This window comes from Salminus brasiliensis, chromosome 10 (genome assembly GCF_030463535.1).
Source record: "Salminus brasiliensis chromosome 10, fSalBra1.hap2, whole genome shotgun sequence".
NCBI classification, from domain to species: domain Eukaryota; kingdom Metazoa; phylum Chordata; class Actinopteri; order Characiformes; family Bryconidae; genus Salminus; species Salminus brasiliensis.
The window spans coordinates 4,938,930-4,962,832 of NC_132887.1; the positions used below are offsets into that span (position 1 = coordinate 4,938,930).

The window sequence follows — 23,903 nt, forward strand, 5'->3', positions numbered from 1 at the left end:
CTATTTGAAATTGTTGGGTCTTTTTGCGTTTAGCAACTTTAGTTTGAGCTTCAACAAGTGAGGGCACAAGAACAGGAGCCAATTTTAGTCAAAACAACACAACATAATGCAGTGGTTCCTTATAGGGCTGGGCGATATGGTAAAAATACTATATCACGATATTTATCACAATATATATAATCATAGACTAACAACTTATAAATTGCTATTCAGATCTGCTGCTCTTCATCTAATTAATCCAGTCTAATGACACTGTTACTAATGAAACCTGCAGCTGATCAGTGTTTATTAAGCACTAACAGTCTCCTCCATATGCCTAGAAAAACTTATGGTTATCACGATAACAATTTAATCACGATATGATAAAATATCGTCATATTGCCCAGCTCTAGTTCCTCACCAAGGCCCTTTTAGAACCCTTCGTTTTTAAGAGCATTGATCATAAACAGGCTTCAGCTAACTCCAGAAGCATGAGCCATTATTAGGGTTCTGCTGAAAGTCATTTTTGACTAATTGTATTGATACACACATAGAATTTAGGGGAGGGGGGGCAGCTGCACCCATCTGCTTGCCTAATGATTTTACTCATTAATAATAATAATAATAATACAAATAATAAGTTTAACATAATTTGTGATTTTGTCTTTACATCATCAGTTCATGTTAGCTAGAGCTTTAACTGGCTCTATTGCTATCAATATTTTAGTTAGCATAGCGCTTTATTTAGGCTAGCATTACTGATGCCTCAGTAAAGGGCCTTGCAACAGTGGCAGCTTGCTGAGCCCGGGTATGGAACCCACAACCCTGCCATCAATAGCCCGGAGCTCTAACCACTGAGCCGCCACTGCCAAACAGGCTCTGACTGAAACTGCTCAAAGTTTTGGAATGACACTGGGCATTATGGGAAATGTAGTGCTTGTAGTGATTTTTTTTATGGCATGTCTTGTAGTTCTGCTCAGCAATCCAGGATAAAATTGACTTTTTACTGCTGTAATTTTAGTAGGGCACAACCAGTTGGGTCTCATGAAGGCCCTGGTTCTGGTTCTTTACACATTCTTATTCATATTCATATTTTACTGGTTCTCATAATAATCTTCTGAACCCTGACTTTTAAGAGTGTGGGCGTCTCAGGTCTAGTAACAGTTTATGATACCATGAATTGTACATCTGATTTTGTAGGTGTAACAAAAAAACCCCGGAGATACAGTACCAGTCAAAAGTTTGGACACACTGGTTGAATGTGTGCTGATCATCATTTTAAAAATATCTGATTCAAATTCTAGGGTTTACATATTTTAGTTTTCCGTGGGGACACTCAGGGATCCATCGTAGTTAGGATGTGGTGGCTAGGGGGGATTTCATACAGGCCTAAGTTGTACTATGAACTGAAAGGAGATGATTGGGTCATATAGGCTATTAGGGCTATTTATTGGTCTGGCTATTGCATGTATTAGTGTGCATTAGTGTACTATAGCTGCAGGGTTTGCCACAGTCCTACAACTTAGGCCTACTTTAACCCCCCCAACCCCAACAACATCCTACATAGCTTTTGGATCCAAACTTTTTAAGATAATGCTCAGCACACATTTAACCAGGTGTGTCCATTGCTCCAGGTACGGCTGTGTGCTCCATCATGATCCGAACTCAATTACAGTGTAACGCTCACAGTACTGGACCCCTTACCTTATAGAGGCCATTTTCTTTCCTTAATGATTATATAATTACCATATTAGGGCAGGACAATTAATAAAAAATAAATAAATAAAAAAAAATCTACATTCAGAACATCAAATCGACATAATCTCACCCATGTAGATTATTTTGATTTTTAAAATTCTAATATATATATATATATATATATATATATATATATATATATATATATATATATAAATTATTAGAATTTAAAAAAATCAAAATAATTTAAATATTTTGGTTTGTGTGGGGCACTATACCGTATGATTACTAACCAGGCTCACGGCTAATGATAAAATTGAATGCTATTAAATATTACCTATAATCTACACATATGCCACAAACGATGGTATATAACATCAAGTGCCTCTTCTGATAGTTTAACCAAAACATTCAAACAGCCAAACGGTCACTCAGAAAAGCCCACTGTGACTCATTATAACGCAACGTATCACAATAATGATAAATACTGCTATGCCGGGCCTTCTTCTGGACCAGCTTGTGCCACCTACTCTCTACCAGAGAGCAGCTCTCCTGTGCTGGAGTTCATCTGCTTGCTTTGTATGAACCTCAGCATTTTTTACCTGACTCAAAACCTACAAATATTACAGTAGAGCTGGGCAACATGACAATATTTTATCATATCGTGATAAGTTATATTATCGTGATACACAATATCTATATGTTTACTATCAATATGCATATCGAGAATATTGTTAGTGCTTAATAAACACTAATCAGCTGCATCAGCTTCATTACAGACAGTGTAATTAGACTGGTCTAATTAGATGAAGTGCAGCAAGTGCAGATGTTGAATAAAAATCACTGTATCCAGTACGGGAGAGTGTCTGAATAGTAGTTTTTAAGAATCTGTTGCTATTGATGTATTTAGGCTGTGATTATCTGGATCATGATAAATATTGTGTCTCGTGAAAATGTTGTGAAATATCATGCTACAGTATTTTTACCATATCGCCCAGCCCTACATTACAGTCTTTCCAACTGATGTTTAAAGCCTGTCTGTGTATTTCATTACTACATAATGTTTTTTCTTTTGTACACATTTTAAAAGTCTAGAATGACCGCTCAAAGGAAACTCAAGGCCGATAATGTAATTAATATCGGAAAACTTCCCAATAGTCGATATCAATTCTCTGCCCAAGGCTACGGTATAGTGTAAAACCCAGCACACGATGTCCGAAAACAAGGACGTAAACTTTGTCCTGCTGGACAAACTGAGAGGCAGAAGACCCACTGCACATGCAAAGCTGCAAAACTGACAACCGACACATGCAAGAACGATTCCCAGCATAAATGAGCCATGAGCTGAAATACTTTTGCTGAGTTTGACTGTCAGAATAAAAGAGACATTTTTACTCAGCTGTCATCTCTTCCCAAAGTTACCAAAGACCGAAGCCAGCTTCACGTGACCGAAACGTCTGGGGTTCACGGTTTCTGGTCAATAAACAGCTAGCAGAGTGACCTCTTGACCTCAGGAGTGGCCTCGTGTCCTCGGACAAAGGACGGGGGACATATTGGTAAATACTCGCATGACAATAGGGTTTCCACTCGAGTGCATTCAGAGCCATTGTATATTAATAGAGGGAGTGTGTATTATTCATGAGCGAGATTACTTTGGTGCAGTGGTCCCAGGCCAAGGGAAGCTCCACACGCTCTTGCTCTCAGCCCTGACACGAGGAATACTAACCACACTGGACAAGTGCAGCGCTGCCCCCGTTTACCACTGCCCATCCCACTGCCCATTATAATAATCTATTCAAGGATTAAAGGGGTTTTATCTCGAAGCCCATGAATAATGAATATGGAATTTCAAAATTTAATTGCCCCGAATTAAATGATTCAAGATAATGTTTCTTTTATAAATTCGTAATGGGGCTAAGGGGGCAAAGAATAGGAAAAAAAATACATTAGATAAAACTTCTTTTTCCCCTCTCTGTCAGGGAGGGAGACAATAGGCTGGTGGCCTTATGTCATCTTAGGAATAAGAAAAAAAAAAGGCAACTTCAAGTGATAGGATGGGTCACATATTGGAGAAAGAACAGCACCTTACACAATTCAGGTGAAAACCGTGAGGGACTTTAATCCTGGACTGTTCAATTGTGGACATTTTCTGACAAGGGTTCTTCCCGCACAATCCGCTGCCCCTTGATGGAACCCTACCACAGGCAGTGTGCAATCCACCAAGGACATGTTTGTGCCTAGATAACAAAGTTTTAAGGATTTGAGAGAACAGAGTACAGTTAAAGCTATAGGTTCTCAGATACTCTACACAAAGCAGCAGGAACATCCAAGAATGCCAACCGGACAGAGTCCTCCAGAGCGGAGGCATCAAGCACTTTCAAAACCAGTGGGATTACACCACCAAAACCTGAAACTACAACCAAAAAAAAAACCCAAAACAAAAACAAAAAGCTGAACTTTCTTCTTTAACAGAACATTCAAGCAAAAAATACATTCAGTTATTAATGTGACTGGGTGAAAACAGGAGAATGGACTATGTGCAGAAATGACCATCACAATAGATTTACACCTTAGCACCTTCATACATTACCATCTCAATGCTTTACAGACCATCTTCATTATTTTACCTTCAAATTACCTCCAGCTTAGTGGACGCTCCAAACGACCACACGACTTATTTTTTAATACATTTTATATTCTGCCCCCCGATTTGTCCAATTTTGTCCCCTTTTCTTCTCCCAATTTGGTTCCCAACCCACGTTCGTAGCTCCACCTAGCGCTAGCAATGCTCCCGACACAAGGAGGTTAAGGACTCGGCTGAACCGCCAGCCACTGCCTCTTTTCAAACTGCCACTTATGCGTCATCGTCAGGCAGCCGGGACGAAAGTGCCGGGCTAATGGACGCCTGTGCCGGCCAACATTGCTTAAGAGTGATGATGGGAGAGCATGCCTACTCACAACTGTGCTCTCTCAGACTCCGGCTGCTGATGGCAAAGAGGCATGGCTTGGGATTCAAACTCATAAACGCCCCCACCTCCACCGCACCCCTCTGGGGCCGATCACAGCCCACAAATGAAATAGCTAAGCACTTTTGTTTTGATACTCCACATATTTAAAGCTCATTATTCTTAATAGAGGTCACCTACTCTTCGTTATTATCTGCTTTACATAAAAATACACAAAAATGGTACATTAGAATTGTTCATATTTTATTCAAATTGAATTAATTGTTGTCAAGCAAAAACCCTCTCTCTATTTTTGCTGATTTTGATTTTTGACAATGTAAATTGTCAATATTTAATAACTGGAGAAATGCTCCAAAATGACCTGGAACCAAATCGATTTACATTGAGTTAAGAAGGTTTTGGAGATTTAAGAAGGTTTTTGGGTTGTGGCGACATTTTACAATTTATTTACCACCTAAATAAAGACAAAAATTTGTTTATTTAAGAGTTCATTGTCTGTATTCAGCAGTGCATATACTGTAAAACACTTTAAACTGCATTCAGTTGTATGAAAGGTGCTGGAACTGACGTTTGTCTGAGGTTTTTATTACCGTTATTGAGGAGGAAAGAAAAAAAAACAAAAACAAACAAAAAAACACATTAACGAAACCTACTTTGGAAAACGTGACGTGTGTTGTGTTGCAGTCTTGTACATGACCGCACTACGGTATCTTCGTTGCGGGAAGCAGAGCAGTTTAAGGCTTAAAGATAACCACAGAAATCAGAGATGCGACCACATTAGATCTGGCTAGGGACGTAAACAAACTGTGAAGAGAAGACCATACTGATAAACAGCTCAGAGGCTCCTTAGCAGCTCAGAGGCTCCTCAGCAGCATAAAGTATTAAACCTACTGAATGACGATGCGTTTTAACTACATTCATTGTACGAGTATTTCTCGCCAACCAAAGTAACCAACAGCTTCCTGTTCGATTGAGGATGATCAAATGATCAAAACAGGAAACTACACCCTCAAGAAAAAAAAAAAAGTGCCAAAAAGGGTTCTTAATGCAATGCATTTAGAAGAATGGCTTTTGGTTAATTTAGTAAGAGCTTAAATTCCCTTTAAATTCCCTTCATATTGTGTAAAAGCTCTAGGAAGTGCCCTTAAACCGACACAGAAGTTTAAGACGTCAGCCATAACATTAAAACCACAGAGCAGTCGATGAACAACTGGTGGGACAAATGGTAGGATCTACATACAGAACATGATTCAGTTCTTGAGGGTGATGTGCTGGAAGCTGGAAAGCTGGGCAAGCATAAGAATCTGAGCCACTATGATGTGAACCAAACTGTGATGTTCTAGACGATTGGGTCAGAACATCTCCAAAACATTGGGTATGTCCTGTGAGGTGTTCCTGGTATGCAGTAGCCAGTGTCTACCAAAAGCATCCAAGGCTCACTGAAGCTCATGGAGGTCCCACCTCACATCTTACAGGACTTCATCAGCATCAGCTGCTAACGTTAGCCTTGGTGCCAGATCCCACAGCAGGACACTTCCAGAGGTCTCGTTGAGTCCATGCCTCTACGGGTCACGACTGTTTTGATGGAACGAGGTGGACCTAGACAATATTAGGCAGGTGGTTTTAATGTTATAGATGATTGGTGTACATAGACTGACTGAGCTTTTACTTCATTTGTCAGTTTGATTACAATTTTCAAACTGAGTTCTTCAGAGAACCAACAGTGGTTCTTCTGGTTTGAGAAACTCTGGTTCTATACAAATTTCCTAAAGAACCCTTTGTAGCACCTTTAAGAGGGTTGGTGTGGAGGATATCGCTTTGAAAAATACACTGACTGTCCCCAAAGTGCACAAAAACTAAAATCCATCATCTATTTTTGGGCGAACGTCCTTTTGGAAATGCCAGTACTCCACAGGTAATATTAGCAGAGAGCAGTGCAGGAGCAGGAGGCTTCTCCAACAGATCAATGCAAAAAACATGAGCGGAAAATGATTGTCTAGCAACACATCAACACATCGAGCACTTTCTCGGCGTAGCCTACGGTAATTAAAGTAAACGCTGGCCTCCGTTAGAGCAAAGTGAGTCACTCGGGCAGAGTTTTTAGACGGGAGGAACTGAAAAACACCCCTGAAACATCAAGTCAACAGTCCTTTACGAACTGAATGGAATCCTGAACGCTCACAAACTGGCTTCCCTTCTGTAAGATCCGTGAATTAGACCCACAGGCGTCCACAAGAACGTCGCAGAGTGACGGCTTATTTAAGGAGCTATATCGCATAAGGCTCCTTGCTCTCCACGTTCTCCACATTCTTCTTTACCCGTGGCCTCTCCTGTGCAGGACGAGTGATCTGCTTCAAACAAGAGCTCGAACATAAACCAGTGTGCCACTGTAAAAACCTCAAAACACGGGACAGAACAGCAGATCGAGCTCAGCTCCTACTAGCAATGCTAAAGGCTGCGGCGCACATTTAAAAACGCAAATATAAACAAAAATATAAACAAAAACAACCCCCAAAAAAAGCAATAAAGGATAAACGCACTGAAATCTGCCGTTTTAGTTTCGATTGCTTTGACTTCTATTTGCCAGTCACTTAAAACTTAAAAAAAATAAATAAAGTAGCATAAACCACGACTGCGCCAAGCTCCCGACTTTACTATTCCCCCTTGTCTTTGGCTGCATCTTCAGTTCGCTGGCTGCTTGGCTCCTCTTGGTGCGAGCGAGCCTCCTCTTTTCCCTTTTCAGTCGCTCTCCCTTTCTCTGGTTGGCCGTCTTCCTGGGTTCCGTTCACCTCCTTGCTCTGGCCGTTGAGAAGCGGCATCTCCGTGGAATCCAGCAAGGCATTATGGGCCTCGGTCCCGGCCACGTGCTCGTCCTCCTCGTCCAGCTTGCGCAGGATGATGGGCAGCTTGGCGTCTGCGTTCTCCAGAAGCGCAATGTCGCTCTCCTCGTACAGAGGCAACGGAGCGCCCTCCTCCAGCTGCTTCTGGAAGTGCAGGCGCTTGTTGCGGCCGCTGGCCACGGCCCGCTCCAGGATCTCCTTCTCAGCCAGCCGCAGCTTAACGGCCGTGCGGGAGTGCAGGGACAGGTCGGGCTTCTGCAGGATGGAGCGGTCCTCCTGAAACACACGAACAGAGGCTACGCTTGAGGAACTGGAAACCACATAATGATGTTTTCTGGCTAAAATAGCTACAATTTATGCAGAACCAAGAACCAAGCGGCGGATGCATATTGAAGTACCTCAGATGTGGTTTTATATGTTTTGAGGAGCAGAGTGGCTCTCGTCTCCAGGAAGGTCCACAGCTTGATCTCGTTCTCCCAGCTGACAGGGAATTCTGTGTTCCCCAGCGTGAAGATCTTGTTGATGGCATGGTCACCCACCAGGTAGTCCTTCAGCTCCTCTGCAGACGTGGAACATCACAAACACCTCAGTGGTTGAGCTGCACTGCAAAGCTCAGCCAGGCTACAAATACTGTTAAGGTTCCCCTTAAACAAATGCCCAACAGTAGCAGCTGAAGTGAACTAGGGTATCAAACTCAGAACCCTGTGGATCAATAAGACAATACTTTAACCACTACGCCACCACTACCCTTGTATCATCATCAACAGTTATACTGTTAGCTCTTTAGCCTTTGATACTAGAGGGTTTGACTGGGGCCATTTTTCCCCACAAATATTGCACTTCTACTCTGTTAAAATCTTCCATTAATTGCTGAAACTGAAAATAGTAAAGTCAATCGTTAAAAACCCTTCACAGCCTTTACCAAACTTTTATTACTTACTCCTTATTAGCACTTTCATAGGCCCTAAAATAGAACCCTCGGGTACACCACAAAACCTGGTAAACCACATAAATAAGTTGTTTAGTTTACCAGGTTTTGTGGTATGCCACAGGGTTCTATTTTAGGGCCCATTTTGATTAGTTTTCACTTCTGAGAACACTCCCAATTTTCCATTGTTTTATTGACAAGTCCATTGAATAACTTGCAATAGTACAAAGTCCTACGACTTCAAATATTACAAACTTAGGCAGCAAACTGCCGTGGGCTTTTGAGTAAAATGAACTAAAAACTAAACAATTATGTAGATTTGGGGGGTGGGGGGCTTTTTAGAAAATTTAGGGTGTTAGAATGTTGTGAGGACAGTTTCCTTCACCAAAAAAAAGGGGTCTGGTACAGGAAGAGGTCTGACAGACTCGCATCCACAACATCATCAGAAGACGAGTTTCTGAGAGTCAACACCTTGTGTGATCGGCAGCTCACATGACAACACCTGGTAGGTTATCTTAACACTGGACCAGGTCTCAGCTTCAGCTGTGAGAAGACCTGGAGCTGCAGGTTTGCCTGCAGGTGAACCGGCTGGAAGAAAGTCAACGCTAAGATGGCAAAACAAGCAAAGCAGGCTTGTGTGGGGCAGGCAGCACTGACTACTAAAAAAATGGAAGGTGTTCTAAAAGTAGTTTTGGCTTTTAGAATAATACTTTTTTTTAATCATTTATAATGTTTTCACCTTCTGGAATAATACTTCTTAATATCACTGGAATAATATGTATTGATTTCTAAATTTTCTCACTGTATTTATATTTTATATAAAAATATAAACATCTTAATTTTATTTATATTCTAAATATTTGCCAGATTTATTATATTTATTGTAAAATAATATTTATTATTTATTAATAACATCTTTTGGAGGGATGTTTACTGTAAAAAAAACTTTTCTGTTTGGAATAATTAGTCAAGTCAAATTTATTTGTATAGCTTTTTACAACTGTTGTCGTCACAAAGCAGCTTTACATAATTAGTAAAAGATGATATTAATAATTGGTGATATTGGTGATATAGTGGTGATATTAATAATTACTGGATCACTAACTTTTAAAGGGTTTAGTGGTGATAATTGGTGATATTGGTGATATAGTGGTGACATTAATAATTGGTGATATTGGTGATGTAGTGGTGATATTAATAATTGGTGATATTGGTGATATAGTGGTGATATTAATAATTGGTGATATTGGTGATGTAGTGGTGATATTAATAATTGGCGATATTGGTGATATAGTGGTGATATTAATAATTACTGGATCACTAACTTTTAAAGGGTTTAAAGAGCTTAGTAATAAATGTGAAATAAAACATAAAACAAGACAAAAATAAAGATACACATATAAACATTTCGCTCCAACAGTAATGATCTACAGACGGAAATGCACAAACCCACATCTTAACAAGGTATAAAAACAAACCTGTGTGTGCCCATACGTGTGTGTGTGTGTGTACGAGAGAGAGAGAGCACGTGTGTTTTAGCAGTGAGGCGGCAGCCCTGACGAGTGATGAGACATTACGTAAGGTATGATTACACGCCTGCTAACGAGATGAAAGGGCTGGGTGAATGAGTACTTGATGTGTGCGGTGCTCTGCATCATGTCAGATGTGTAAAAGTGAGCCTCTACTACAGGGCCCGCGCCTCCTTTAAAAAATTAACATTCAAACCCTGAATAATATATGGGCTCACCCTTAAGAGGTCTTTGCCAGAGGACACGGCCTTGCTTCATGGGATTTATGACACAAACTCTTTCTGCATATGTGTCGATGAATATTTCACTGCCTCTGGATCGCTCCTTCCACACAGCTGTGTGACTGTCTCGATCAATTAAAACACCTTAGGGACATTCGCGCAGCCGGTTTCCCGACTCTCTCGCCGCATGTAGGGTTGGGTAAGGTATCTGCCGTGGAAAGAGGTGGAGCAGCTCAGGTGCAGCAGGGTGACTGTGGCCCAGGGCTGCTAGGATGGGCTCCGACTAAAGCTTGGGCAATTTGGCGTTTGTGAAGCAACATTATGTAGCAATGATTCCTAAATATAGCAGCTTCAGAAATATGCTGATGCTCCACTGACTGCGATGGTGCTGGATGGGAGGGACGATGGGGCACGACTGGGGCTCTCTGATATAGTTATCAGAACATCAGTAAACCCTAAAGATCTGTGAAATCAGATGTTCTCAGAGGTCTGAGGAGTGCAATTTGACGATAGTTGAGCGATGCATAATTTTTCTGCTGTTTTCTATATTAATTTAACTGAACATCTCAAACTGCGATTCCTGAGGCTTTCAGCAGTTTGGGCAGCAGTAAATAGAGCTATCTACCAGTGCCACTGCTCATGCAAACCATCAAGAGAGGGTACAACCCCAAGAAGCTTTAATCAAATCTATATAATTTGCCAAATTCTTCCCTTTTTCTCCCAATTTGGTACTGCCAATTAACCCACCCGTTTGGGACTCCCCGAGCACTAGCTGTCTATAAGCTGCCAAAACCAGGAGGTAAGGACTTAACGCATGTCTTCTCCAATACATGTGAAGTCAGCCATCACCTCCTTTAAACCCGCCGCCGATGCAGCACTGCCGGGCAGCCGACACGTTCGGAGGCAACCGCTGGGTCCCAGCTTCACCCCACCAGATAAAGGGCAACCAACCCAACTTTAAGAGTGGTTAGACTACCTGGAGAGACAATTGTGCTCTACCTGACTCCGGCTGCTGATGGCAAGTGTTTTAATGTAAACGTTCTGCTCAGTTTGTCTTTTTAAAACATTTTAAATCAATAATGAAATAAAAATTATATTTTTAACAAACCTTAACAACACTTGTCTTAACAATACTTATCGTATTATGATCAATTTAGTTCTCGTGATACACAGTATGCTTTTCTTAGCATACCGGAGATATTGTCAGTGCTTTAAAAACACTGTAATATAATTATTACAGTAATGAGTAATTATACTGGTTTAAATGGATAAAGTTCAGCACATTTTGAATAAAACCCCCTGTGCTCAGTATAAGACAGTATTTGAATAATATAAAAAATAAAAAATAAATAAATAAATAAAATAATATATATATATAATCAATGCCATGCTAAACATATTTCTATTCTAAAAAGGTATTTAAGATAGATTTATTTTTTTAACTTTATTTTCACTCTCAACTTAATATTGACTGTAATTTTCATTTTAGTAAAACACTACTAAGCTTCAAAGTTGGCTATTTAAGAACAACATTTCAATATTAATGAAATTACTAGTCTACACTATGAAAACCACAAATCAAGGTCATTTTTACCACCAATACCAGTATAACAAATATATAATCAGCCATTAATAGATATCATGACTATCAGCTCTTTGAAAGTGTCACCTTCCCGCAGCTCTGACTCTTACCTTCAGTCATGCAGAAGACCCGCAGAAAGGCCAGGAGCTGTGCGGATATGGGCGGCTCACTGCAGTGCAGGGCAAAGATACTGGACCTGCAGGAGTTAGAGGAGCAGAAAGGGTTCAAAGTGAGGCTTTACAGTGAGGGCCTTTTTACCCCCCACCCCCCACACCCCCACCCTAGAATTAAACCCTAATTAACTCCAGCAGGTGGGGCAGGCAGGAGCTAATGGAAGCCTCCTGCCTGTAACGGAGCACGCAGCAGCTCCCCCTCACATGACAACTGATTGATCTGAAGTGATGAGAGGCCACCGAACCCGATGCATTTTTAAAAACACACTCAATCATTTATAATTTACCATTTAATTACCGGAGCATATCCGTGGCCTTTTCCTCACTGATTCCGACACTGGATGAAAAGGCGAGCGATCGCTTGAGCTGAATCAAAAAGGTAATTTTGGACGGGCGGCGTTTTCATAAATTTCAGGCTATTGATCAGCGAGACAATACACGGGCGATCGAGTCGACAATATTACACTGCAAATACATTACAGAGGCTTTGCTGCACAGCAATTCAATTACCCCATGCCCTGTGCTTCATATAGAATGGATTCAATAGGGGAAAGATTAACCCTTCACACAGACAGCGAAAATAACCACTGTCAGATCTGTCCAAACACCGCCTGAAGTTTAAACTCTGAGAACACGGATATAAGTGTGGTCTGAAAACATCAACGTCACCATCAGAGTAGCTAATGCGACAAGTCAGAAAAGAAATGGACTGTACTTTTTTGTTGAGAATTTGAGAAAGAGATTATAAGCAAGTTACCAACAATGCTGTGTGTAACTCAATAAAACCAGACAAACACAAAATGCGGACCTGGAACTTTCCATAAAATCTATACAGCCATACATTTCTAGTTATCTCCATTTGTGTGGAGGAGGTGCCTGCACTTCTGAAAGCATTTGGTATTAAAGCCATAGAAGAACCATGTAGGGTTTATAAAGAATCATGTTTGTAACAAAGATCTGACTCTAAAGAAACTCAAATTCATAGCTTCACACTCATACACCATATGGACAAAAGTATTGGGACACCTCCTCATTCATTGTTTCAAAGGTCTTAAAACAGAAGGTTATCCTGCTTTTGTTGGAGTAGCTGTCTCTACTGTCCAGGGAAGAAGGCTTTCTACTAGATTTGAAAGCCCTGTTGTAAGGATTTGATTGCATTCAGCAACAAGAGACATTAGTAAGGTCAGGATGTTGGAGGATCACCACCCCACCTAATTCTCAACCCTCCAGCTCATCCCAAAAGTATTAGATGGAGCACCATCCATCATTCCAGAGAACACAGTACCTCAACTGCTCCACAGCTCAATGATGGGGGGCTTTACACCCCTCTAGCCTACGCCTGGCATTAGGCAGCATGGTGCCAATAGGTTCATTTCTAACTGTGTGTGTGTGTGTGTGTGTGTGCGTGTTTGTGTTTGTGTGTGTGCGTGTGTATGCATTTGCACACCTGTGTCAGCAATGGATGCAATGTAGAAAAGCGGAAAGCATTCATAAAAATGGGTGTCCACAAATATATGGACATTTAAATATGCAGAGATAGTGTTTTAAATGTCTTACGCTGGAATTCCAGCACGGGCCAAAACCTCAGCCTTCATGGCGTACAGTCTCTCGCTCTTGCTGACGCCCAGTTTAATCTTCACCCGGTCGTGTGCGTTGTCCTCAAAAAAGAAGCCGTTGTGGATCACGAACTCTGCGTTGGATCTTGTACCATAGAATATGTAGATCTGGAACGGAACAGATATCGTAAGAGACATTGCATACGGTCACAGCCAAGCAAAAACCCCACAGCTTCAAAATATCAACTTCACAGGAGGAGGAAAAAAACCTTCTTAACTTTTAATAGAAGTCTATGTAAAAAGATTTTTTACCAGGTCATTATGGAGCATTTCCATTGGTCAGTTCACCATAACATCAGGACACAATGTAAAGAACCACTGCCAGATTCACATTAGGGTCAAAAGGCTGTGCAGGAGGTGATCTGCACTGACTAATGAGAAAGGACTGAACCGCTATACACAATATGGACAAAAGTATTGGGACACCTGTTTCTTCATCGTTTCTTCCAAAAATCGAGGATATATAAGAGCTGCTCCTGCCTTTGTTGGAGTAGCTACTAGATTTCAGAGGAGCATTGCTGTGAGGATTTGAATACATTCAGGCTGTTGGATGATCACCACCCCACCTCATCCTGAAAATATTGGATAAAGCCCCATAATTCAGAAGAACACAGTTCCTCCACTGCTCCACAACGAGAGACATTAGTAAGGTCAGAATGTTGGATGCTCACCACCCCACCTCATCCTCAACTCTCCAGCTCATCCCAAAAGTACTGGATGGAGCAGCATCCATCATTCTAAACAACACAGTTCCTCCACTGCTCCACAGCTCAATGCAGGGGGCTTTATACCCCTATAGCCCATGTCTGACATTAGGAAGCATGGGGCCAATAGGTTCATGTTTATCTGCTCCAGAGAGTCCTATTCTATTGGCAATACTTCTCTACGGGGACTAGATAAGCTGCGAGCCCATCTAAATTCTGGTGGCACTTTGCTTTCTTCTACAAATGTCCCATTGAAGGTTTTCTCTGGGTATACTGACTTTCAACACTCAGCCTAATGTTCAGCGATGTGCCCTCCTTGGCATGAAGAACAGGTTTGCCTAAATAACTACTGCTGCAAATGTGGTTTAAACATCTGGAAGGTTTGAGTGCTCAGAACATCAGAACAAGAGGACAAAAAGTGAGGGCCATTAGGGCCAATAAGGCCGAAACGGCTTATCTACATGGGGAACACAGTTTCCCTTGCGTTAAACCCACCGGGACTGATCCAACATGGGTTAGAGGGAGTCTGTGTTTACGGTTATGTATCCTAAAGTCCGAAACGCTGCGTTTCCTGCCATTCAAATCATTCATCTAGACAGCAACTGCAACAGATACAAACCCGATACTACTGTTAATCAGGTCAACTCTACCATGATGGTGTTGTTTTTGCCATATTGCTCAGTCTTTCCCAGACTCGAGACAGATTGACTCCCAAAAACCTAACTTCCATCATTCTGGAGCTGCAGCTGTGTCCCCTTCCAAACCCCACTCACGTCTCCCTCCCCCGTATAACACTTACAGATAGTGCAGCACAGAGCGAGCCGAAGAGAGGGCCAGATAAAGAAAGAGGAGAGCTGGATATAGAGAGAAAAAGAGAGAAAGAGAGAGAGAGAGAGAGCGCAAGTGAACGAAGCAGTTCTGATTTCAGCCACTGCTGCGAGTTCAGGCCCCATGTGAAATCTGCGGCAGGAATCAGGGATCAAAAGGCTTGGCACAGAGAGACACTCTCGAACCCTCCCTCCGCCCTCGTCCCACACCGCGGCCTCCATAGCTCCTTTCTTCTTCTACTGGCTGTCTCCCCAAATCTTATCAAATAATTCGTATTCTGCTGTGAAGGGGGGGTGGGGGATGGAGGGGGGTGGGAATCTACCTGGTCTGTCAGCTTGTGCCCCCCTATCCTCTCTTTCTATGGCTGGAGCTGAATGCCTCCGCTCTGATATTACCCACGGGCCTCTGTAATGGCCAACGGCTGATAAACGCATCACACGACCGTGAGCAGGAAAAAAAAGAAAGTGCAATAGCATGTGAATGGAAACCTGAACCGAGATGGATGTAGTAACACTGAATTATAGTTTATAATAAAGCTAAATCTGCTTTGAATTTAGTAAAGTGCAACGGTCTCTCTCAGCAGTGAGAGTGTCTACCTGTAAAACTCTATATAACATTAGAATAAACCCATATAAGCATAAAGTCAGTTGTCAGTGAGAATGTCTACTTGTAATTAACTCTATATAACATTAGAATAAACCTAAATAAACATAAAGTCAATAGTCAGTCAGGTAGACAGTCAGTGTCTACCTGTAAAACATTTGGGTTTATTCCTGTTATTAACTCTATATAACATTAGTATAAACCCAAATAAGCATAAAGTCAGTGATCAGAGAGTGTGTCTACCTGTAAAACTCTGTTTATTTGGGTTTATTCTAATGTTATATAGAGTTTTACAGGTAGACACACTCACTGATCACTGACTTTATATAACATTAGAATAAACCCAAATAAACATAAAGTCAGATGTCAGTGAGAGTGTCTACCAGTACAACTATATAACATCCGAATAAACTGAAACAGACAAAGTCAGTGGTTAGGGGGAATGTTGTCCTGCTATTACCTCTATATAACATTAGAATAAACCCATATAAGCATAAAGTCAGTGGTCAGTGAGAGTGTCTACCTGTAAAACTCTATATAACATTAGAATAAACCCAAATAAACCACATGTCAGTGGTAATATTAAGATGTTAATTAGAAGAACACAGGATTTGGCGCTGATCTTCTTTGTGAACTCTAGACACTGTATAGTTCAGTCCCACCAGCAGCTCACCTGATTTACTTTAAAGAAGTATCCATATATAACGCTGCCCTGTATGCAAGGAAGAAGCTTTCAGAAGGGCTCCATGTAATGCTCACCTGCTCATTCTCCTTATAGTCCTGTAGAGCGACACACTCACATCTGTCATCTTCCAGATTGTAACCAGTTGTAATCTGAAGGCGAAAAAAAGCAGTGAGATCAGATACGATCACTCTAAAGTAACAACATACAATCTGGAGATAATGCTGTTAGTTTAGTATTCCTACACACTCTGTCAGCGTGGAGGAAAGCTTTAAAAGTATTAATTGTTCAATTAAAAAAACCTTATACACAACAAACAATACAAGGCCGCTCTGTCATGTCACTTATTACCAGAGGGGGGAAAAAACAAACAGATTAAGAGGCTTAAACACATTTTAAGTTATAACCCACTAATCAGTGCATGTACCAACAAATATGTACCTGCGAAATCCAATCACAGAAAACCAAGAAATTAATACAATTTAATAAAGCCTAGCTAAATTGTCAACTTCATGATAAACAAAACTATTACAGAAACCATACATTTTTATTAAACCTAAACCAGGGGAATAGCAGGAAGCCGTTTCATTAAGCACCTTAATGACTCTCATTTCCAGAACATATGACAATTCAAAACAAAAATTCATTGTAGGATATAAATGCCTTTCCCACACAAATGAAAGAAAGCGATATATTGCTCTGTGGCAGGAGTCTCTGAATGCAATCAAATACAAATTATTCTAATAAATATAAAATATCCCCTGAGACGCCGGCACAATCAACACCAAACAGAATTACTTTGGAGGTTTTCTTACAAACAGCTTGTTCACATATACCCATAATACGCAATTCACAAATACATAACACACACACACACACACACACACATATATATATATATATATATAAAAAAAAATAAAAGTCAATGGTCAGTAAGAGTGTCTACCTGAAAAACGATATAATATCAGAATAAACCCAAATAAACAAAGTCAGTGGTCAGTGAGTGTGTCTACCTGTTATTAACTATATATAACATTAAAATAAACCCAAATAAACATAAAGTCAGTGATCAATGAGAGTGTCTACCTAAAAATCTCCATATAACATTAGAATAAACCCAAATAAACATAAGGTCAGTGGTCAATGAGAGTGTCTACCTAAAAAGCTCTATATAACATTAGAATAAACCCAAATAAACATAAGGTCAGTGGTCAATGAGAGTGTCTACCTAAAAAGCTCTATATAACATTAGAATAAACCCAAATAAACAACAACAAGTCAGTGGTCAGTGAGTGTGTCTACCTGTAAAACCACTGACTTTGTTTATTTGGGTTTATTCTAATGTTAAATAATCAGTGGTTGGTGAGAGTGTCTACCTGTTATTAACTCTATATAACATTAGAATAAACCCAAATAAACAACAACAAGTCAGTGGTCAGTGAGAGTGACTACTGTTGGTAAGTAAAGTTATTGAGATGTTGAGTAGAAGAACACAGGATTAGGTGCTGAACTCCAGACACTATATAGTTCAGTTCCACCAGCAGCTCACCTGATTTACTGTAATGAAGGACACTGTATACATATATATATATATATATATATATATATATATATATATATATATATATATATATATATATATATATATATATATATATATATTCATATAAAGACCATAGAATCAAATTTTTGTAACAGAGTTTAGAGTTCTTTGGAGTGATGCCATAGAAGAACCACCCTTTGGAAGGCTCTGAAGGTACCCAAATGTTGTCGTTGCCCCATTTCATATATATATATATATATATATATATATATATATATATATATATATATATATGACATACATCAGTCAGTGCCAGTGTCTAGTTTTGGATTGGAAGCAAACTGTAAGTGAACGTGCTTTTAGATCCTGATGAATGTGTGTGGACTCACCAGGCCATTGGTGTGGTTGCACATGTCCCACAGTGGAATCAGAGCCAGGGTGACCCGACTGCCGTCCTCTGTAGGGATCTGGTTCTGACGGGTCATCACAGATGACACGGCCCACCTAAGATATAGAGGACCATTACTTCCACCAATCAAAGCCCTATCAGAGGTGGATTAGTTTTACCTGCAGATGTGTTAGAATTGGCCCAATATCACTTTCCCCTTTTTGCTTTTGTTATTGTGGAGTGACTTTAATCCAGTATGAATCTGCAATGTGTAGCTGTTACAGTATGACAGCAATAAGTGTGGAGAGATATGTACCCAGTATGAATCTGTGGTTGGTGTGGCGCAACAGATAACACCACTACCTGCCAGTGAGCAGCCATACCACGTGGGAGACTAGGGTTCGATTCTCGGTCTGGGGACTATGCCGCGCTACACCAATAACAGTCCTTGGGTAAGGCTTCTAACACTACACTGACCCACCTCTGTAATACGAGTAACCTTGTAAGTCGCTCTGGATAAGAGCGTCAGCTAAATGCCTTAAAAATTGTGATTTTAATGCGGTCTGAATCTGCACTAGATTTTGGAGGCGCATTGCTGTGAGAATCTGATTGCATTCACAGACAAGTGTTAACGTGTTCGTATTGGATTTTATGTATTATTTGCTTTAATCCAGTATTTAATCCTGAAAATATGGTGTGATGTGATGGGTTTTCTGTGATTGGCTGGATCCTGTGGAGTAATACATGTTAGCTATGACCTTTCAATCTGGGTTATCTTTTTATCACCTGGCCGAGGAAATCCCTAACCTAACCCGGCTCCAGTACTGCTTAGTTATCTTTGAATTCACTCCAAGAACCACAGCTTTATTAGCCAGTTATAAACCTTAGGAGGCATCCCTCAGCAACTACTCGGTGTCTGTGGGTCACAAACAGGTCCTTGCAATTTAATCGGTTAAATTACTGACTATAGAGTGTAAGAATCCTTCACTACTGTGATTTACCAGGAAATGGTAATAACAAAAGATTAATACACAGATTATTATGATTGAAATTAGGCAGTCTTACACCAATCAATCAGCCTGGTTACATATGTACTTTCCCAGCCCAGGTATGACTATGGCTTTAGGACAGCTGCTGCTCATCCTCGGAGAGCGGAATACGCCGCCTTACCTCTACAAATGATCCCGTTCTAATTAATAAAGATCAGGAAAATCTGAGGCCACTAAAAACTCCAGCATTATCTATGACAAGATCCTATTTCACTCCTTTCACACATTGCCCAGCGGGAGCAAAAACTTGCATCATGCTCAACAATCCGAAGATAAAAGGGGACCAATGATAAATAATTCCCTTACAGATAATTTGGTGCTAATGAAAGAACAATGAGAACAAACGCCTCGTTTTAAGAGGCCATTTCATTTCCTTACAGCCACCCTGTGCAGTTCTCCCTCTTTTTTTTTTGTTTAATTTTATTCCTTCCCTCTTCTTTAAGGAGTCAAAGAGGAGGAAAGTTCCAATTCGGGAAGTGCGGTAGGACGTTCCAACCAACCTGTAGTCGTCAAAGGTGAAAGCATCCTTCAGGGGCAGTTTGCTGGCGTTGGGATGAGTCTGGGGATCGAAGGTGACGAGCAGAGAGGATGGTGGCGAGGAGAAAGGAGAGACAAAAGAAAAGGAGGGAAAAATAAAAAAAATGAGGGATGGAGGGGAAAAAAGAGAGAGGGGGAAGGAAAAAAACATTACACACACACACACACACACACACACACACAAATCAGTCAGTGGAATTTCATTATGTGGCTGCCTAACAGATCCTAACAAGAGCGTGGAGAAGGTAGGAGCGTCCAGCGGTGGTACTGAGGGATCATTGTGGCATTAGCCCCCCATACATCACTGTCAACTTAATTTGTTGTGCCCAGCAGCCGTCATAAATCTGCTTCATCAATTTGGGTGACAGAGAGCCACTGGTGCCACAGAAATCTACATTTAAAGGAACAGGCCAACTCCCTCCAAGGGCTCATTTGCAGCGGGTGTCATGGAGGGGCTAAAAAAACTGCATTCCTGTGGAGAGGAGAGATATGGGGGGGGGTTGCAAAGAATGCCAGGGTCCAACTCAGCCAGACTGAAGCGCCCTCCTGAACATGCAAAATGAGTCATAAAAATAGACGTAGGAATGAATGTGAACGAGAACCATGCAGCACTTCTCCCCACCCAGGTGCTCCCTAGGCTGTGTGTGTGGCTCTCCTCGTCCTACTAAATGAAGCCCCGCGCTCCACACTGAGGACACACACACACACACACACACACACACACACACACACACACACACACACACACACACACGGCTACAGTCTCAGTGGGAGCGGAAAAGCAATTCATCACCTTACGTTTGTGCACCAAGATCATTAGCATTAATCAAACGATCACTGCGTCACACTGACCAAATGATCAAACTGCCCTACAGCCAACACCACGCTGTCTGGACAAAAGTAATGGGACACTTGCTCATTCACTGCTTCTTCCGAAAACAAGGGTAGTCCCAAAAAAATAAAAACCTGCTTTTTTTTTCTTCTTCTGTGGAGACAGTCCACAGAAGAAGGTTTTCCACAAGATTTTGGAGGCACATTGCTGTGAGGTTTTGATTGCATTCATAGAGGAGAGCGTTAACGAGTTCGCATTGGATTTTATGTATTATTTGCTTTTTGATTCAAGATTTTTGAATAAAAAGATTAAAGATTATTTATTTGTTATTTTATTATTTACATTTTAAGACTTTTTGTTTAATTTAGTAAACACTTAATAATAATAATAATAACAATAATAATAAATATTTATGTAATTAGTTTAGCTTTCAAAGTGCCACAGTATGCATTTATTATTTATTTTGCCTTAACTTGTTTATTAATGTCTAAATATAAGCTCTGACTTTAGTTGGGGTATAATTTACCCAGAAGCAGTTTCCTTTTTACCACCCCGTTATTTGGCCTCCTAATAAAACATGTTGATTTGCCCCTGAAAAGTTTTATGAGCACCATAACACCACATAGCATAGCATAGCTTGTTAGCACTGCAACAAGAACATTGTAATTGCTGCTATCCGGATTTATGGAGTGCAGTTAACTGGCCTATACGATACAGCTGGTCGGCAGGGGTTAGCTTTTAGTCTAGCACAGATACTCATTTGCTTCTCTGGGTTTGGGTTCGTCACACGCACAGAGTTTGAGCTCCTCTTCTGCGGACACTGGTACAGGAGAATCCGCAGCCCCGAAGCCTCGTTCCCGGAGCAACTCGTACAACAGGTAGTCTGGTGGTGATGAGCTGCACTCCAGTAACACCACCACCATATTCTCCCGAAGTTGCAATAAGAATATACAGATTCACCAGCCTTGACTAGAGCTAGTGGGTGGAGTTTATGCAAATTATGGGAGTATAATAAGTATAATGAGGCAAAACTGTTATATAACACGACTGTTGCAGCTCTGTTTTGGTGATGTCTGAGCTGTTTGAGGGTTACAGTTTGTCAAGGTCATGTACTGAACTCTTATTATTTAATTATGCTGAGATAAACACAGTTTTCCCTTTAGGGCCTCTTAAAATATTTTCGCGTATTAATTTTATTATATCTAGCACTTTAAGATTTTATCATTTAAAGCAAATTATTTTAGTTAAATGTGTACAAAAAGCATGTTTAGGTGTAAAATAATTGTCATTTTTGTTTTTGGTCATAATGACAATAATAATAATAATATACAATTATGATTACACATTTTATTTAATTTCAATACTTAAATATTATTGCATGCTTAGTTGTCAATTTTGCTTGAACATTAAATTTGTTATAATAAATACAATTACAATTATGATGTCTCCTTTATATATTATTTTTTTAAATGACAATTAATTAATTTATATTAAAAAAATTATTTCATGTATATTGTATTGTATTATATTTATTATATTTCATAAATATTTATCACCCCATTTAAGTTTTTTTTTAAATAAATGTTTCACATTTTCCCATGTTAATATAAATAATAATAATAATAATAATAATAATAATTTTATAGTATAAATAATAATATATTATTTAATTTAGTTATAGCTATAAGAAACAGTTTTGGCTTACAAAGATGTTCAATGCTGACATCAGACCACCCTTTCCCTCTCCCTTTTTTTTTTTTTTTTTTTTTTTTTAGAGGTGGCGGTACATGCGCATATCAAACAGTATAATTATACACACTCAAAGAGTAGGATAAGCATGAAATGAAACCACTCAGAGGTGGTAGCTAACTTTTACCTTCCATGTCTCTTCCCATTAATCAATTTCACTGACACTAATTGAGCCCTGTACTACCCCTTGCTGGTCTGCCACACACACACACACACTCACATACTGAGACTGTGAGTGCTGTGCTAAGGGTAGGCGTGTGGTCACGTCTCAGTCTTGCCCATGGCCCGGCGCAGTGGAGCTGCAGCAGGCAGGTCCAGCCTTGATGCTGATTCAGGCCTACAGGGGAGCGAGAGCTGCCGTCTAACCAGCTCTTTCCTCCGCCCCTCCTGACCCTGCCTGCAGCCACTCTGACGTCTTCTCCAGCCCATTCTCGCTGGCCAAGGTGCAACCCACTCAGGGGCAGACGAAGGGTGGCCGGTTACGCACAGGCCTAAATACTGAGGCAACAGCAGAAAGAGAAGAAGCGCCAAGAAGCATCTTCTCGAACTGCCACCGATTACCACCTCCACAAGTGACCGTTACTTGACTGATCATCTCATAGAACTGTACATTTGGGTCTTCATCCAGTTACATTTTTTTTTGTTTGTTTAACAATTAAAAAGTCATATCGCCCCCTAGGCTTCATGTAGTGTATTGCAATCTGTAAAAATCTCACATATTGCGAGATCGTTGCACAAATGGCGCAACTGTCTAAGCGTTGGCCCGGACCTTGCATTAGACTCTCTCTTTATCTGTCTGTTACAATCCATCATTACCTGCTATTTTAATTTATTTTAAATACATTTTTTTTGCAACTGCACATAGCATTATAAAATATTATTATTAATAATAAAAATAACAGTAAATAAATAAGAATTTTATATAGCCTCTTTCACAAACCCAGGGCTGGGGAAAAAAGAGGGGAAAAAAGGAAAGTGAGCAGAAATTTGAGATAATATAAAAAGAAAAGCTCTGAACTGAAAGATCTGACACCCACAGCAGAATAAACAACTGAAGGAACAGAAAGAAGCCTGGAGTTAGAAGATACAGCCAAGCAATGCCATTAGACAGTGAGGTTACACATGTAAGCTCAAAAACAAGAACCTAAGACGTAAATTTTATTTGAACGTTCTCCCCCTACTGGACAGGGGTGTGAATTTCTTAAGCTTATGGTAGATCGTAATGGTCAGTCATGATGACAGACAGCTTACAGTAATTTCATCTTCCTTCATTGCTGTTTTAAAATTATATAACAGAAATAAATAAATTAATGAATAAATAAAAGTGCCAATGACAGAAAATGATCAGGGCTAGCATGCACTCTGCACTGGTCCCATCACCCAATTACTGAACAAATGCAGATTAAGAATTTTAAGCTACTGTTCCCCTCCAAGGAGGAAGCATGTGCTGGCCTTC

The 23,903-nt window shown here is 40.4% G+C and overlaps 1 protein-coding gene across 1 annotated transcript in view; it reads right to left on the reverse strand.

The window, feature by feature from the left end:
• Positions 1–3,770: 3,770 nt before the first annotated feature.
• setd3 (SET domain containing 3, actin histidine methyltransferase) overlaps positions 3,771–23,903 on the reverse strand; it is a 38,898-nt gene continuing 18,765 nt past the window's right edge. The window contains exons 7-13 of the mRNA XM_072689024.1: positions 19,830–19,888; positions 18,282–18,396; positions 16,427–16,501; positions 13,474–13,640; positions 11,854–11,939; positions 7,882–8,042; positions 3,771–7,759 (exon numbers count right to left, since the gene is read on the reverse strand). Of these exons, the coding sequence (XP_072545125.1) occupies positions 7,298–7,759; positions 7,882–8,042; positions 11,854–11,939; positions 13,474–13,640; positions 16,427–16,501; positions 18,282–18,396; positions 19,830–19,888 (1,125 nt within the window). The 3' untranslated portion in view covers positions 3,771–7,297. The remainder of the gene's footprint in view (positions 7,760–7,881; positions 8,043–11,853; positions 11,940–13,473; positions 13,641–16,426; positions 16,502–18,281; positions 18,397–19,829; positions 19,889–23,903) is intronic.